At 48.7% G+C, this 17417-nt stretch overlaps 5 protein-coding genes across 5 annotated transcripts; 2 read left to right on the forward strand and 3 right to left on the reverse strand.

Moving 5' to 3' along the window:
- Positions 1-201: 201 nt before the first annotated feature.
- On the reverse strand, positions 202-3204 carry N7479_010628 (proteasome regulatory particle base subunit RPN1; the record flags this gene model as incomplete). The annotated part of the gene is made up of 5 exons (XM_057258319.1): positions 202-228; positions 285-2597; positions 2659-2823; positions 2891-2955; positions 3063-3204. The coding sequence occupies 5 exons, from the start codon at positions 3202-3204 to the stop codon at positions 202-204; spliced, it is 2712 nt and encodes a 903-aa protein (XP_057105777.1).
- Positions 3205-3599: 395 nt separating this feature from the next.
- N7479_010629 (uncharacterized protein) lies at positions 3600-5725 on the reverse strand (the record flags this gene model as incomplete). The annotated part of the gene is made up of 3 exons (XM_057258320.1): positions 3600-4732; positions 4794-5045; positions 5104-5725. The coding sequence occupies 3 exons, from the start codon at positions 5723-5725 to the stop codon at positions 3600-3602; spliced, it is 2007 nt and encodes a 668-aa protein (XP_057105778.1).
- A 271-nt stretch (positions 5726-5996) lies between these two features.
- On the forward strand, positions 5997-8420 carry N7479_010630 (mismatch repair ATPase MLH1; the record flags this gene model as incomplete). The annotated part of the gene is made up of 4 exons (XM_057258321.1): positions 5997-6098; positions 6164-6343; positions 6392-6658; positions 6711-8420. 4 exons carry the CDS (start codon positions 5997-5999, stop codon positions 8418-8420), a joined length of 2259 nt encoding a protein of 752 aa, XP_057105779.1.
- A 1077-nt stretch (positions 8421-9497) lies between these two features.
- Positions 9498-11828, reverse strand: pps1 (tyrosine/serine/threonine protein phosphatase PPS1; the record flags this gene model as incomplete). The annotated part of the gene is made up of 5 exons (XM_057258322.1): positions 9498-9624; positions 9689-9745; positions 9799-9919; positions 9978-11024; positions 11084-11828. 5 exons carry the CDS (start codon positions 11826-11828, stop codon positions 9498-9500), a joined length of 2097 nt encoding a protein of 698 aa, XP_057105780.1.
- Positions 11829-15679: 3851 nt separating this feature from the next.
- On the forward strand, positions 15680-17239 carry N7479_010632 (phosphoinositide binding protein ATG18; the record flags this gene model as incomplete). The annotated part of the gene is made up of 5 exons (XM_057258323.1): positions 15680-15731; positions 15795-15949; positions 16025-16184; positions 16266-17136; positions 17194-17239. The coding sequence occupies 5 exons, from the start codon at positions 15680-15682 to the stop codon at positions 17237-17239; spliced, it is 1284 nt and encodes a 427-aa protein (XP_057105781.1).
- Between the last annotated feature and the right edge of the window lie 178 nt (positions 17240-17417).

Consider the following 17417-nt stretch of genomic DNA (forward strand, 5'->3'; position numbering starts at 1 on the left):
ACCGAGGTCCAAAGTACGTAGTCTACCCATACATTTAACCAGTTGCAGTATACACCAAACATATATAAAAATAGTAAAATAAATCCATGCTATTCTTCATTCGTTCTGAATACATTAGATCCAACGATAACCCGACCACTATACGAGTCCCGCTGGTTGCGAGCAATGGATGTAAATCGGGGAATATCTAGTCTAGCTTGCTTATTCAGGGCTTTCGTAGTCCGGGTTCTGGAAGAAAGGTTAGTTGGGTGTATTTTATTTTGACTTGAGATAAGGATACGTACTTTGCGCAAGATAACCAAGCCTTCAAGAGTGCTGCTCAGAGGAATGTACTGTTCATCCTCAAGCTCCGCTCTCTCACCGTGAGCCAGGAGGACTGGCGTGCTCTGAGTCTGCCATCCAGTGATGGTCTTCGGGCGACCAGCCTGGCCGACCACGTCCACAGCCTGACCGACGCGGACGTTGACTGTAAGTGGCTGAAGGTCCTCGTCGAGGGTAATAAGGAAGCGGGGGAACATGGCGGTAATGAGGAAGTAGAGCAGGTAGTGGTGTTCAGCGAGGATGAATTGCTTGGCATCGATGAGTGATACAAGCACAGTAAGCAAACCCGCTGCTGAAACACGGGAAAGGACCTGGCGGTCAGTGTGGAAGGGATTAAGCGTCATGGTACCCTTGCCCATGTGTAGGAGACCCTGCGCGATGCGAACCATGAACAATGAGTTTTGGTCGCGGTGGTAATAACTGGCCAATTGCCGGAGAAGCTGTGCAAGACGGGCGTTATTGGTACCAGCGCCACAGAGACCCATAGCGAAGATGGCATTAATGGCAACATCGTTGTCATTGTCGTGACTGTACCGGGACAGTGTGTCGTAAACCTTCATTTGTGGGTTACTGGGGCTGATTAGGCCCATAGCTAGGGGAACTGCCCGGCGAATGTTGGGAGATCCATAGTGCATGAGGTGACCGAACTGGCGGAGAATCATATCCTGTCCGACATCCTCGCCCATCGCAATGAGAGAAAGGCCGAGAACAGCGTACGACTGAACAAGCTCATCGCCCTTGTTTTCTTCTTTCTCTTCAATAATGTCATTGCAGATGTGGAGAAGCTCTTGTAGCTTGAGCACTGTACCAGTGCCTGCCCAAGCGCATACCGAGGCAAGGACTGAGGTGGGCTTGGCCATGGGGTGGTCAACTGCCTTGAGGATGTCGAGGATGACATCAACCTCCTCTTGGCGGCCGAAGTACAGAAGTGCCAGACCGAGGGCCATGAATCTTGTCCACTTGTCCTTGAGCTGCTTCTGACGCTCCTCATCCATCAAGGTCGTCGCGATTGCCTCGCTAACCTGGTGGTTTGATGAACCAACAAAGATCAGACCCAGTGAAACTGCGGCCATGGCAGACAGCTGCATGTCTAGTGAGGCGTCTTCCACAATGGGAAGGAGAACTTCAAGCAGTTCCTCCTTGTTGGAACCGGCATATGCGAGACCAAGACCCATGATGGATGCAACTCTCATCGGCACGTTCTTCGCCTCAAGGTTGTCAGGGTCACTCAAGAGGGCAAGGGCGGGGTCGGAGTCAAGTCGGACGCCGGAGTTCAGGATACCAATAGCTAGCAGTGCACCAGCCTTAACCTGGTCTTCTTGTGCGTAGGTGAACTTGTCGATTTTATCCAATCCATCCTCGACATCACGGTGTAGCAGCATACCCAGCGACGCAGTTGTGGAAAGCATGCCATCATCCTTTGTCTTCCACACCCACGGGCCTTTATCACCCTCCACTAGCATCATCTTATCGTCACCGAAGCCGGCGTTAGCAAACGAGTTGACAAAGGCACTGGCCAAGTTGTGTCGTGCCGAATCAAGATTGGTGAGACCGGCTCCGCGACTGCTCTCGAGATGTGTCTTGTAGATATCCTCCGGCATCTTGGGATCCATAATGTTGAGTTCCTTGCCCAAGGATTTGAAGTGCTTTGGAATGGAAGTGTTGTTGAGGCAATCAGCCAAAGCCTCTCCCTCCTCATCCTCGGCCGGAAGGTCGAGCCAGATCTGCTGCCGGGCGACAAGGAAGGCCATCTGTTTCTTCAAAGACACGTCGGTTGTGGCGTTGATGTCATTCTTGATAAGATCAATGTCGTTCAACCGGATAGCGAGCACGATCGCTTGCGAAAGCTTGTTGTAGCGGACGTAGATGCCGTGGGCGGTTCGAAGGAATTGCTGGTCTTCAGGGTAAGTGAGGAGATTGACCATGCTAACCATATACAAGCAGACTCGAGCGTATGTGTTCTCGTCAACGAATTGAGGGATATCTTCGATGATTTCCAGTTCGCTCATAAGATCAACCGCATCGGCCTCAGCATTATGACTCAGGAAATAGGGCACCAGCGTCAATGCAAGGTCCACTAGATCCTGGGTATCCTGATCTGCGTTCAACCTATTCTGATATTCCTGTCCAATTTCCAGTGCAAGGTGTCGGACATACTCGTGGCCCCAGGATCCAAGATCCTCTGATTTGGCCAACAGGCGGTATTTGATGGTCTCCAGCTTCTCTTCGTCTCCGCAAGTCATTCCAAGCACCGATAGCATATCGGCCAACGAGTTCTAGAAAAAAATGATATCGTTAGATCCTCACAAAGCGACGGAAGCGGTACAGAGAACTAACCTGAACAGGGCCTGGGACCCAGGTCTCATATAGCTCTGTCAGGCCATCATAATGCGGTCGGAGGAACTTGAGAGGCTTAGGAACAGCTGTCATGGATGATGTAGAAGTCTTGATAAAGTTCTTGATTGCGTCCAAAGCAGGCCCATAGAGCGAGGTATCCGGTTCCTATTGAGAAAGAAGAGGATGATTAACGTCATTGTGCTATGCGCACGGGATAGGAGAGTGACTCTACCTTTAACCGCTCAACGAGCATCTCAAGTTCGCTCTTCAATTGCTGGTCTTCTTCGCTGAGCTCCTCTATAGAAAATTCATGTCAGACTATTACTTTGAGTGCCACCGTGGAACTTTGAGAGAAACCACATGCTCTGTTGCGAGAACCTTGGAAATGCCTTATCGCAACGTACCATCTTGAGATGTCTCCTCCTTCTTCTTTTCGTCTGCTGGCTTCTCGCCATTTTCGGTGTTCTTGCCGTTCAACTCGCGAACATCATCAACCTTGCCCTTGCCCTTGTCGGCGGAGGTTGGCCGTTCGCCCTCGTTGGCCATTTCTGATGGTAGCTGGGGACCAAGTCGGGGGGAAATCGAAGCGGCGAGGGAGGGGTAGGTATCAAGCAGATGAGTAGAAGATAGTGTTACAAAGCAGAAATAGATGAAATTCTGCAAGTAAAGAGTAATGCAAGTGGATTGTAAGCTGGTGATGGAGAAGCAGAGCTCGGTCTGGTGCAGCTCCGGAATTAGATTACATAAGGTGCCAAGCCGTGGAAGGCGCTCGTCATTGTTTTGGATTTGCAATGCTACGACTTCAATCCTATGATTCAAATCCTTATGAATTTGATTTATTAGGGAGATAATGACTTGAGCGGTGGTCATTCGAATTCGAATACAAATTTAATTTATTACATACATGTTGAATTTGGTAAATATGCCGGTGGAATCACAAGTCAGATCCTGGGGGTTTCGTCAGGAAGTCGGTCTTGAATGCAAAATAATTGGCCTGTCGAGGGATCCTCAATCCTGCTATTGCCAGCACATCCTCCATAATGGGCCCGAAACTCCTTGGCATATTCTTCCGTCTGTTGGGTGTATGCCGTGGCCGTTAATCCCTCTCCGTCGTATGAAAGAAGAGGCAAAGCATCAAGATCGGGAAGACCCGAAGGGAACAAGTCAAGGAGTGGCATAATAGTTGATGCATGGCTCAGCGGTTTCTCAATAGACCCCAAGCCAATAGGTTTTCTACCGGATTCTTCGCCCGAGGTGGCGCGATTTGAGTCCCCGAATTCTTCTGGTGACTGATATAGCTCGTTGTGTACTGTGGCAATCGAAGAAGAATCGATCCCTGGGAATGATGGATACAGGAGATAATATCCTTTGGCACGGATCATCTCGAGCATGTGCTCCATAAAGGCCGGATATTTCTCTGATATCAACTTTGTTTGGGAGGCCGCCGCGAATTCCGGAGTCGACAGGCGGTTAGCCATGAAAGAATGGAATTCCGCCCATGCATCACCAAAGTACAAAGCGGCGTTACTATTGGGAGCCTGCCAGAGGAACGAGGAAAGAAACTGTTCTTTACCTTTAACGGTCATGGGCGGTGGTGTGAAAGGTTGGCTACCAGCCGTGGGTTTGGATGATGGCAATTCGAGTGAGATGCCAATCATATTGGAAAATATGCGCTTGGCCCGGGCTGACTGTTTGTAGTTCAATACAACAAACTTGAGGTAGTGATAGAACGACGGTGCGAGCTCGGTTTGTGGAGATAGCATAAGTAAATGTGTCATCTCAGGGTCCCGTGGATAGAACGACTCCACGGTTCGAAGCGATGATTCTGCTGTGTCCATGTCATGCGGTTGAATGCGCCGCCGAATCGTGATTCGGTCAGAAATCTGGGTTAACCCATCCAAATGCTGTAAAAACCGAAGCAACTGCGAATCCGCCTGCTGAGGGAGCTCTATTGTCAAGCTTGGGATCGATCCTAAATAGTTGGCTGCATCCAATGACTTGATAAGCCTGATCAAAGACCCAGAAGACTCGGAGGGTGCATGCACAACCATTTCGATTTGTATCTTATTCCACGCTGTTTCACGTACGGTCAGTATTTCGAACACGACATACCAAAGACAGGGAAGATAACTTACATCGAAGAGCTTCGCTATCCAGCGAGGCTATCCACATAAGATCCCTTGAAGCAGCCGAGAGAACAACATGGGGGACGCTATCTTCTTGAGCATGGACATCGACCCCGTCCCAGAAGAAGGAATCCTCCCAGTCCCGACCCTGTGTAATGATAACCTCAGGGCTGATATAGATTTGTATGTTTTGCAGCCCTCCTATCACGGACCGCTTCATACGATCATTGGTAGATCTAGGTGCATAGTCCGGCCGAGCATCTATTAGTTATCGCAAGTCAGCGAAACGCATTCGACCATAATAATCTGAATATCATACCGTGCCATATCATCGGGCATTCACTATCTCTGATTCTGTTAACCTCTTTGATTCCTTCAATCGAAACTTCCTCCCTTCCCATTAAGGTGAAATGCACATGGTTCAGCTTCTCACCAGCCATCCGACAAGCTAGAGGCAAAAGATCCGACACACTGCGGAGACTTGAAGCTGCGAACATAACTGCACGGCTGGGAGTTTTCTGTGAATACTTGACGCGAGGAAGAGACTGGGCCAAGTCGTAGTACTTGATCATCCCATCGTAAGGTTCCGTGTTTCGGTTCGATCCCAACACCTTAACTGGTGGCAAATTGTCTGGTGATGCAGTACCTGGCTTGGGAGTATCCGGCTGCGTATCTGAGCTAGTCAATCTAGCAAGGGTTTCTTCTCGTAGCTTCGCAATCCCCGGGTTGTACCGATCGGCGGCGGGTCCCAGGTCTGTCGGCATGTGCTTGAAGAACTCGTAGAAGAGAACAAACGCAATGATAGCTAGCAGTACTCGATGGGGCCGAGGCATGGCTCGGTGTCGTAGAGGGAGGAATCGTGCTTGATCAGATGGTCGATGGTCGTCATCTTTCTTGCCCATCTCTTCATCGGCCCGAAGGGGCATCTTCGTAGGGCTCATGATGTGCGCCCGGATTGATTAAGGACAAGCTCCGTGAGCTCCGTGGTTCCCTTTATGTCATGGAATCGACGAACAGATACACAGGAAAATGCGACCGAATCGTTGCATATTTATGGCGAGAGGAGGAATGCCGCGGAGCAACTAACGCATCCCCACAAACAATGACGCCGAGGCTCTCTTATCGCCTTATCAGCTCTTCGCCTTTTCTCCAACTACGCGCACCTCACACTCCATTTCCCCCCAAACACCTTTCTAATATCTGAAAATCATAATGGAAGACGATATGAATACTGAGCCCGTCGATCAACGCGGCACCAAGCGCGCAGCAGAGGAAGAAGAGCCTCTGGAACCCCCTAAACCGAAGAAAATCAAGGTACTGTAACGCGTGCACATGAATCCCATCGTATACTATCACATAGAAATACTCATGCTACACAGGCTTTGGATCCCGATGTTGTAAATAAAATTGCCGCTGGAGAGATTATCGTTGCTCCAATGCACGCACTGAAGGAGCTCATCGAAAACGCCGTCGATGCTGGCTCGACCTCAATTGAAGTCCTGATTAAGGAAGGTGGTTTGAAGCTACTCCAGATTACAGATAATGGCCATGGAATTGATGTAAGTTCATTTTTTGATGTTCTAGCAGCCGTCTCTGACACTATCTAGCGAGATGATCTCCCTATCCTATGCGAGAGGTTTACTACATCTAAGCTCAAGGAGTTTGAAGATCTGACCTCAATTGGAACATACGGATTCCGTGGTGAAGCTCTAGCTAGCATCAGTCATATTGCACATCTGACAGTTACAACGAAGACAGCTGGATCTAGCTGTGCCTGGCGAGCACATTACGGTGATGGCAAGTTAATACCGGCAAAGCCAGGCCAGAGTTCGGCACCCAAAGCAACGGCTGGCCGAGGAGGAACTCAAATCACCGTAAGTTAAACATATGAACACACGGCATGCTCTCAAGTTAACGAATCTCAAGGTCGAGGATCTCTTCTATAACGTCCCCACTCGGCGGCGAGCTTTCCGCTCGGCAAGCGAGGAATATGCCAAAATTCTCGATGTCGTTGGTCGATACGCAGTGCATTGCTCAGGGGTTGCTTTTTCATGCCGCAAGCATGGAGACTCTGGCGTGAGCATCTCGACTCCAGCCAGCGCCAATACTGTTGACCGGATCCGCCAGATTCATGGCAGCGCCGTGGCTAACGAGCTTGTTGAATTCAAAGCTCAGGATACGAAGTTCGGATTCCGCGCATCTGGCCTCGCTACGAACGCCAACTACCATGTCAAGAAGACAGTGATTCTACTTTTCATCAATCACCGTGCAGTAGAGTCAACTGCTGTTAAGCGAGCAGTTGAACAGACCTACTCTTCCTTTTTACCCAAGGGCGGCCACCCTTTCGTCTATCTTGATCTCGAAGTCGAGCCCAACCGCGTCGACGTAAATGTCCACCCGACAAAGCGCGAAGTAAACTTCCTAAACGAAGACGAGATCATCGAGCTCGTCTGCACTGAAATCCGATCCAAGCTAGCAGAGGTAGACTCAAGCCGCACATTCCTAACACAAAGCCTCCTACCTGGCGTGCAGACTATCGAGTCTCTACAGGCCGCCCCCTCCCACGAGGGAACAGCAGATACAAGCAAAGCTGGAAAAACCCCCAAAACACCCGCAACAAAGAAACCCTACGAAAACAACCTCATCCGAACGGACTCCAAAGTCCGCAAAATAACAGCAATGCTAGCCCCAGCCACAGCCTCACCCCGCGACCCATCGAACCCAAACGCCCCCCAAGAACCCACCACCCCAGCAACCTCAATCCTCGACAACGGCCTGCAATACGAAACAACCGACCGGCAAGCACTAAAAATCGCCCTCTCATCCGTCAAAACCCTCCGAGCGACCGTCCGCTCCGAAATGCACACCACGCTAACAGAAATGTTCGCCTCACACACCTACGTCGGACTCGTCGACGAGCGCCGCCGCCTAGCAGCCATCCAATCAGGCGTGAAACTCTACCTAATCGACTACGGCCTCGCATGCCACGAATTCTTCTACCAAGTGGGCCTAACCGACTTCGGCAACTTCGGAACAATCCGACTAGAGCCCGCGCCGAAGTTAGTAGATCTACTGAAAATCGCCGCAGAATCGGAACGGCAGGAACACTCCGAGTCGAGCGGGGAAGAGGCCGATTCCATCTTCGCCAATGCGCCGGAGATGATCGCGCGCACGCTTGTCGAGCGGCGCGAGATGCTGGATGAGTATTTTTCGCTGCAGATCAGTGCGGACGGGGACTTGGTGGCGATCCCGTTGCTGTTGAAGGGGTATTTGCCTGCGCTGGCGAAATTGCCGAGATTTCTACTGAGGCTGGGGCCGTTTGTGGATTGGGGGAGTGAGGAGGGCTGTTTTAGGACGTTTTTGCGTGAGTTGGCGGCTTTTTATACGCCGGAGCAGCTGCCGGTTCCTTCGAAGGCTGGGGCTCAGGAGGCGTTGGGGGAGTCGGCTGGGCAGGGCTCTGGGGTCGGGGATGAGGATGCTTTCATTGCGGCCCGTCGTGTGCAGATGGCCCGCATGTTGGAGTATGCTGTTTTCCCTGCTTTGCGTGCGCGGCTGGTTGCCACGTCACGGCTGCTGCGGGGTGTGGTTGAGGTTGCAGATCTCAAGGGGCTGTATCGGGTGTTTGAGCGGTGCTGAGTGGAGGCTATCGTAGACGCGAGGGTCATACAGTTGTATTATACGGGTTTATATTTATGAATTAACGAATAAGGATATGTCTGCTTTTCGACCGGGATTTCAAGGCAAGCATTAGTGAGCCAAGATCTGGCTCGTAGCCCGTCTGCACGTTTTGATTTGATATTCGTTTAGATATTACAAGGGGTGTTTAATCGACCCAAAAATGTGCGCAGCTCGGATAAGAAAAATAACATTAAAGTGATCAGCAGAGACAGACGCCTGTGATCGCCGAGCTTGTGAACACGCCATATCTGCGCCATAGCCTAGATAAAACATAATCCGAAGTCCCATGGAGAGGAACTGAGAGGAGAGGAAAGAGGTGTGAAAGAAAGATAGAAAAATACCAAATCCACGAAGGGATGATAACTCAAATGGAGATGGATGTTGAGAAATGAAGAAGCAAGTTCTCGAAAGCTCCAGTTCAAACTTGCAGTGTGACATCAAGACTTAACCCCTGGAAAAGTTGAGGTTTATCATGAGAAAATGCTGGTAAATGATACGGGCAGAAATAACAGTGCAAATTCTTGCTGGATGAAAGAGAAAAAGAAGAAGAGAAGTTGAGAATTGAAAATTGAAAACAAAAAAAGACAGAATAGGGCGAAATCAACAGGTAAAATCAACAATATTGGCTGGCTGAAAAGAAACAAAAAATCGGGTCAGAGACATCAGAAATTCATTGCATCATGGGTAGTAGGTGCAACATCTCCTATGCCCTGAAGACTTGAAAACGCCGAGCGCCAAGGATCAGTCAAGAAGTCGTCCTTGTTCGTGGAAATCGTGCAAAGTCATTGTATCGTCGTGTAGTGAAGTGTCTCGCATGAAAGAGGTGGCAAGAACACGCATTAAGGAAATAGGTCTCGTGTTCGAGCCATGGTGAAGCCAAGTGCTGACCCTCAGGTCGGCAAACAGTCAGCAGAGAAGTGTTGTGGATTGTGTTAGTGTTTGTGCTTGCAGAAGGAATGGTGATATCGCAGTATCCAGTGGCCCATCTTTCCAATCCTGATGGATGAGGGCGGATCTCAGAGCCAGAGGCTACTCTTAGTGCCTCGAGTAGGGCTTGTTCAGCAGAGCTATCTCACGCGCAACAGTGCCCCATTCAAGCTCTCGCTTGACGGCCTCGCCTCGCTTCTTCATTTGATATTCCTCCCATTGAAGGAGTTCATACCTGTGACTAGGTGTGAGCAAACTTCCCTTACTGGACGTGAGAGTAGAAGAACATAAAAACTTACACAAAGCGAAGATGAGGTTGGATGATGACGTTGAGACGTCTTGCGCGGACAAAGCAACTAGCATAGATTAGCATCATCCAGCTAAATGACTTCATTAGAAATTAACTTACTATGCACGCGGGAAAGAGAGGCCTTTGGAGGCCATAACTTCAGCAATGCAAATACTTGCGGACCTCGAAACACCGACTCGACAATGGACCAATGTGGCCATGCCTTGTTCGTTTCCTTTTTCTGTGCACGAATTAGCATATTGAAACAGAAATAAAAGGAACGAATTCGGATGACTTACCAATGAACTCCAAACAACGATCATACTCCTGACACAAAGGATCAATGCCATTGTCTTGGACATTGTCAATGTACATCAAGTTATCCGCTCCCCAGTTGGCACGGTCAGCATCTGTCCAATTGACAGCCTCGCCAATACTAAGCACACGCTTGATCCCAAGCTCCCACAGAAGCTCCGGGTTGTTTGCGTGCGTCAGATTGCCCAGATAAAGATACGGCAGGATACGGCTGGGGAAGGAGCCGTCCATGTGGTGAAACCAATTCGGGTCTGAGATTTCCGAGAGATCCATCGACTGTGTCGCGGGGCTTTCCTGCAACAGACGTCCTTGGATGTGGGATAGGAAAGCAACGTCGGTCGGATAGGCGAAGAAGTTGCGTTTCTTATTGCAATGAAGTCGGAGCCAAGCTTCATGGGCAGGCACGCCTTCTGCAAACATGAAGTACGCCACGGCCAACAACGAGCTTTCGGTATAGCCGTCCGCGCAGTGGATGAGAATCTTGCGTGGTTTCCCGCTCGATTTGGTTATTGCGACATCTCCGTCGACATCTCCGTCCGTTTCAAGCTCTTCCGATGAATTATCTGGGTGCGCGAGATAGTAGATCCACCTGATGGTGTTGACAATGTCCTCAACCTCTCTGGTGTTTCCCGATGGAAGCAGAAGAGATCCCGAAGAGGGGAACTCCAAGCGCTGAGGACCACTCTCAATCTGTTTGTCGAGCATTGCGAGGAACCGTGGGCCAGGAATGTTGGCCATGTCGCATGTTTCGATCAACAGGTCATAGCCATCTTCCTTTGCCAACTCCAGAGCAACGGTCGTATGGAAGTAGTCCGGAGTTGGCCCGAGCCAAAGATTGGACGAAATCTCGGATGCACGGGACATCGTAGTCATTTCCAGTCGTTCCCATTGGACTACCAATTTTGTTAGCATAAACTTTAGGGCGTAGCAAGGTTTGAAGTTACCGAAATCCATAGTTCGGCCTGTAGGTTGACCGCTTGAATCGATGGCAATAATCTCTGGGTGTTTCTCCGCAACATTGGTAAATTTGTCTATGGAAATATATCAATTGATGGTCGACGAGTGCGAGGGATAGGGTAAAGTAACAAACCGGCAAGGATAAAGGTATTGTAGGTTGGTCGCTCCTGCATGGGATCCATCTTCATTCGCCATGCCTGCTGGGCCTTGGCAAACTGGTTGGCCAACTCAACAAGTCCAGTATGACTGTTGTTATCTTCGGCATAAATAACAATATCCGACATCGCAGCCAACTTGGCAGTTTGTATTTGGAAATTGCGGACGGAGAATCCCTCGGGAGGATCGGCCATCAAGAAGCGGCATGACGGTGCCAACACTTCATGGGCGCTCACTGCACCCTTGATGCGTGACTTGGTCAAGTCACCTCCCAGCTTGACCACGGTGATACCCCGCCAGCATTTCGGAGTGCGACGAGCATGGCGCCTGCGACTTGAAAAGAAACCTAGCTGCAGATGGTTGTCTTGATGCAGTCCATGGAGCCAAGGAAACATCAAAGATGGATCAGGTAAAGGCTGCGATGCTTGATGAGCGATAGCAGCTGCCAATTTGGCGCCATCAATAGCATAAACAGCGGGGGATGTGGTTCGTCCAATGCGCATTTTCTCATCTGGAGGAGATAATAGCGAGGACGGCTGATCGCTGGATGATCGCGGTGCGGAAGTAGGCTGAGGGGCTGGAATAGGGCCAGTGGGGCATACTGGAATATGTCTGTTCGGGATAGGACTTGAACGTCGGTTGACGGTCAAGGCTGAGGGGATAGGAGAGGGAGGAGGGGTCGAGTGGTGCAGCGCTTGCTGCTGAACTAGCACGGTGGCCATGACTGACAAAACGCGTGTTGAAAATTGGGTGAAATATTGTGATGAAGATGATAATGGTCACTTGCAATTGCAACACTTTTCGAGAGTCAGTCAAATGACGATTACATCATTTGCAGTCAATGTGTGGTGGATAGTGTCGAGAGCAATGGCAATCTGACGCGTGAGTGATCGCAAGCACAGCTATGTGACGGTTAGCAGAATTTCGCTTGGGCGCGTCACAAGTGGTGAAGTGGTGGAGTAGTGAAGTGGTGGAGTAGTGAAGTGGTGGAGTAGTGAAGTGGTGGAGTAGTGAAGTGGTGGAGTAGTGAAGTGGTGGAGTAGTGAAGTGGTGGAGTAGTGAAGTAGTGAAGTAGTGAAGTTCAAACAGTTGCAGATACAAAGTAAATAAGTTGGACTCGGAAGGTCAAAGGAGGGGGATCATACAATACCGAGGGTTAAGTTAGGTAAGGGGTGGAATGGGGAACAAGTTATGAGGGAGAGACTAGATAAAAGAGCAAAGTAGAGACAAGTGGAGAGAGCAATTGAAGGAGGGGGAGAGATAACGTGGGACAAGATCTGACAAGAGAGTACATCGTACATTGTATAATATGTACCTAAAAATTCAATTCTATTGTTTAGATGTTACCATACAATTTCACTGGGCATTTACTGGGGCATTTACTGGGGCATTTACTGGGGCATTTACTGGGGCATTTACTGGGGCACTAGCATATCTCATCATCATCACTTACTATCGTCATTGTCCATACGGAGTAGTGTTTCCCCCATTGTATCCACTAGCTCCACCGCGGGTCTGGTTATATTATCCGTATGTTATATGCATCAGATATTGAAAATGGTTTGTGAATCGCAATTTCCCACCTATACAGGGATACTTACCACTTTTTTTTTGCCTTCGGATCCTCTCTCTGGACCTATAAGAAAATAGGTGATCACGGACGACTAACATTTGAGCCAATCATTCAATGGGGCAACCCCTAATGACGATGAGATTTCCTAATATCGGGGCCCAGATTACAGGCCTTGTCTGTGCGTCTGGGGGTTTCATCTTGGAAATTGTCTCCACCAGATCGAGAACAAAGAAATCCCCCCAATGTTCCCAGGCTGTTATCGGATCCACGAGAATGGCCTTAGCCTTTTCGTGAACAGAGAAAGTCAATTTGTTCCGAATATGAGGAATCCACGGGTTATCCCGAAGGTTATGGGATATATCATAACCTTGGAACATATATATCAACTTTGAATATGGATATATATATATCTAGATCTACATATCTATATTACTGGTCTTTTCAACAAGTCTCAATTTTCAACTAAAACGTTCACATAAAAAAAGTAAAAAAAAATATCAACAGATTCCCGCATATATAAAAAGTACATGCATTCGATGTATCCTGTACAGGTTTAGAACTAACCCCGGATCGCCACTGCGATCCACTCGAGGTGGGGGTTTCAATCGAAACGTTAGATATCAACATGCCCAATAAGCGGATGCCTAAATCCCGTCAATAGCCCGGAAAAACAAGAACGGTCTTGTGATAATGTCTCAATGCAAGATGCCCAAAGACTCAATACCTAACACCCGTGCCTAACAACAAGCCTAAGTATCTATATGTAGATACCTAGTACGCAAAGCTGTAAGGTGACACTTCCGGAAATTCAGTCTTATCTTTTCCTTAGCGTATCGCTTGACATCCCAAGCACACAAGAGAACCATATCAACCCTCATTGGTTACCCATTTTTCTACCAGTTCTGAGCCAGCAAAAGTGAACTGTGTCAGATGGAAAACGCTCTTTTGAACAATCGGGCAAACTTTCTGTAGATCCGACCTTGATTTCCCTATCTGCCGATCCTCGGCTATCCTAGACATCACCACTAGATGCATAAACCCCCCTTTGGTCGGGTTAGTGAAGACTGTGTCCACTCCCTACTTGCCACTAGGTATGCAACACATACCCTGTACAACCAGCAGCATAGCATGGGATATTACTGGTGGTGTGCCTGAGGGTAGACGCGGTCGAATCAGCACCGGTGTTTGGGGGACATGTCGACGGGATGCTCCATGCACCAGTCGGAGTGTGCAGGAACTGTACATCATCGGACGGGGGCAAAATAAGCTGTTCCTCGTCTGGGATCTGACACTGCACGCCGGCTGTCACCGGCCCAGTTAGGATCAATAGCTTGCATGGCTGTTTGCTACCCAACTGGTGGGTTTCATTTCATATCCTGGCGGGGCCACATGGTGAGCAGGTCTCGGTCTGGGCAGGGAACTGTGCATATTGGCTACGGCCCTGCGCCACATTCTTCAGGTGCTTGATCACCTACAAAGCAGGCAAGTATAGGCTATGCGCATGCTGACAAATTGTCTCAACTGCTGCCTACAGTTATCGTCCGACTTGAGCCATTAAGCAAATTTCGTTGCAGTCAAAGCTCGATTTCTTCAATTGGGCCCGGGCGGCATGAAAAACGACCTAATCAGGGCGGTTTCAGTGGTCCACGCATAAGGGGACCATGTCGTGCGAGGCGGGTAGCTGCCGTACCTTGTTTTCCTCGCGTCGACGAGGTATTTCTTCCACGGGTTGGTACACGGGCCTATATTGAAATTTTTTTCGAGAACTATTTTGGTCTTTAGTGGCGACGCGCGGCATATTCAGTCCATGTCCGGGAGACCTGGCTGGTCGCTACGTTTTCCCTGATGCTGGGCTGCGAGTATCAAAACATTTCGGGCCTTGATGGCACCTTCTTTGTGAATGATGTGGTCGGTGAGTCAGAGGTTGACTCTGTGAGTGGCTATGCCTGCATTATCCAGTCCAACTGGCGCATATACCTCGCACCTGTTAACTAACACTGACACTGTCAAGCTTCTGTATTTTTCATCGGGCAGCAAGTCATCACCTATCGAGGATAGCGCACATGAATCGCTCCCTTCAAACAAAAAATTCACCTTGAATGAAGATGAGCCTCTTATCTGCTGAGGTGTTCATTTATAGAACAAGCTCCCTAGTCGACATGGATATAGTTGCCTATGATAGGTCATCTGCTTCTTATCACGGAGAGATACAAGCCGAAGAACTCCAGTATGATGCCGAGGTCTAACTCCTTATTTTTTTTCCCTTCAAAACTCATGATATATCCTTCCACAACTCACTTACCACCTCCAGGATATATGTTGAGCTGGTGGGGTTTGCCCTGATTGGGATGTATCTGCTATAGCCCATATATGCAACTCATATCTTCGATTTTCTGATATACAGACATTGCTTGGAGTTGACAAAATAACACAATGAGAGTGGGGCCTAAGATCATAGTAAATGATCTCTACGTCATTACGTATGTTGGGGGGCGAGGATACTCTCACCCGTTTCATGGAAGTAAGGGGTCGGTGACTAAAATTAACAGCTTCAGCAACATTCAAAGCTTCATGGAAATGACATACCCTTCTTAGCCTCCCGATTGTTCGGTATTTACGTTCAAGCTAGTTAACATCAGCCAGAGAGTGAAGTAAAAAGGCCATTGAAACCTTCCAAGAGAACCAGCGATTGTCGATAAGATAAATAATCCGTAGGCGGTGGGCAATCAAGGTGTGGCCCAAGCGCAAACCTCTCGCTTGTGACAAGTTTCTCCAAAGACTTCACGGATAGCATATCCTCTCTTCTCCACATCATCGTCGTTGAAGCATCTCATTTTGTTCTAAATCTAAGATATGTTGTGCAGTGGCCAGTGACGGGTAAAGAGTTGCTGGTGGCTCCATCTCAATCTCGCGCTAAGCGGGGTATCTCCGACATCCGAGAGTTGCCTTATATCGTATCAATCTCATTGATTTCATTTACAATCCTGAACCTTTCCAAAAATGGCAATGAATTTCGTCACATTTAACCAGGACTACAGCTACCTGGCTGTGGGTGAGTCTTTTCCCGGAAACGGTTTCTTTATCTTTATCAGACATTGACTGATCGCATTTATAGCAACATCTAAGGGGTTTCAGATCTTCACAACTGAACCCTTTGCCAAGAGCTATGAAGCCAAGGAGGGAAATATTGCTGTCATTGAGATGCTGTTCTCAACCTCTCTTGTAGCCCTTATCTTATCGCCAAGACGTTTGCAGATTCAAAACACTAAGGTAACTCGAATCCTTTCGACTTAGTCGTGCCATTATATACATCATATGGTTACATGGAACTAACGTTTGGGATAGCGACAATGCACGATATGCGAATTGACATTTCCAACAACAGTTCTTGCAGTGAAGCTGAACCGCAAGCGACTTGTCATTGTCCTTGAAGATCAGATCTATCTCTATGATATCCAGACCATGAAGCTTTTGTCTACCATTGATACTTCACCAAATCCTAACGGTACAGAGCTCTTGCGCCTGGCTTTTTTTTTTTTTTTCCCCTTCTCAAGCGGTTTGATGACCAGTTCTGACAAATAAACAGCAATTTGTGGCCTTGCGCCCTCCTCAGAGAATTGTTACATGGCATATCCTCTTCCACAAAAAGCCCCGGCAGCTGCAAAAACACCAGCACATGCGCCTCCCGGAACAACACATGTATCTCCCACGAGCGGGGACGTCTTAATTTTTGATGCCGTGAAACTAGAAGCTATCAACGTCATCGAAGCCCATCGCTCTCCTCTGGCACTCATTGCGCTGAATAGCGATGGGACTTTATTAGCTACTGCCTCAGATAAAGGAACTATCATCCGCATTTTCTCAGTTCCAGATGGTCACAAGTTGTACCAGTTCCGACGTGGCTCCATGCCGTCACGAATCTACAGCATGTCCTTTAACACCACATCCACGCTCTTATGCGTTTCATCATCCACCGAGACCGTCCATATCTTCAAGTTGACCCACCAAACACCATCATCCGATGCTTCTTCGTCGCATTCTCCTTCTGGCCGGGACCATGGCTCACCGCAAAATACCCATGGATATTCACCCGAGGAGGATGAAACCAACGGCGAGGCAGGCTCAGATTCTTCGTTGCGGAAACACAACGGCACTTTTATGGGGATACTCCGCCGAACCTCTCAAAACGTTGGTGGCGCAGTTGCCGCCAAAGTGGGCGGATATCTTCCCAAGGGAGTCAGTGAGATGTGGGAACCGGCGCGTGACTTTGCTTGGATCAAAGTGCCGCGATCGAACTCAGGCCCTGGTAGTAATTCAGGCCCCGGGCCGATGAGGAGTGTGGTTGCTATGAGTAGCAACACTCCCCAAGTCATGGTTGTCACTAGTGATGGCAACTTCTACGTTTTTAATATCGATCTGTCGAAGGGCGGAGAGGGAACTTTGACGAAACAATACTCGTAAGTTGAAAAAATTCTCATGGTGCGTTAATTTTACTGCTAACACTTAGACTACAGAGTTGTCGATTCGAACGATAGGCTGGGCTACACTACGGAGTACTGAGAGCCAAGTCTCCGGAAGACAAATCAAAGTATAAAGGGACAGTTCTTCTCCTAGCAATTCCTTGTTCTCCCAAGACCTCTTTCCCTTTGTTTCCTTGTGTTCGGGATTGGCGTTGACTGCCGCATTTTGCCATGGATCATCCCTCTATTTCTGAGCTTTTAGCGTCTCAATACTCTCC

This window comes from Penicillium vulpinum (genome assembly GCF_028829585.1).
Source record: "Penicillium vulpinum strain IBT 29486 chromosome Unknown utg000004l_segment0_segment0, whole genome shotgun sequence".
Classification (NCBI taxonomy): domain Eukaryota; kingdom Fungi; phylum Ascomycota; class Eurotiomycetes; order Eurotiales; family Aspergillaceae; genus Penicillium; species Penicillium vulpinum.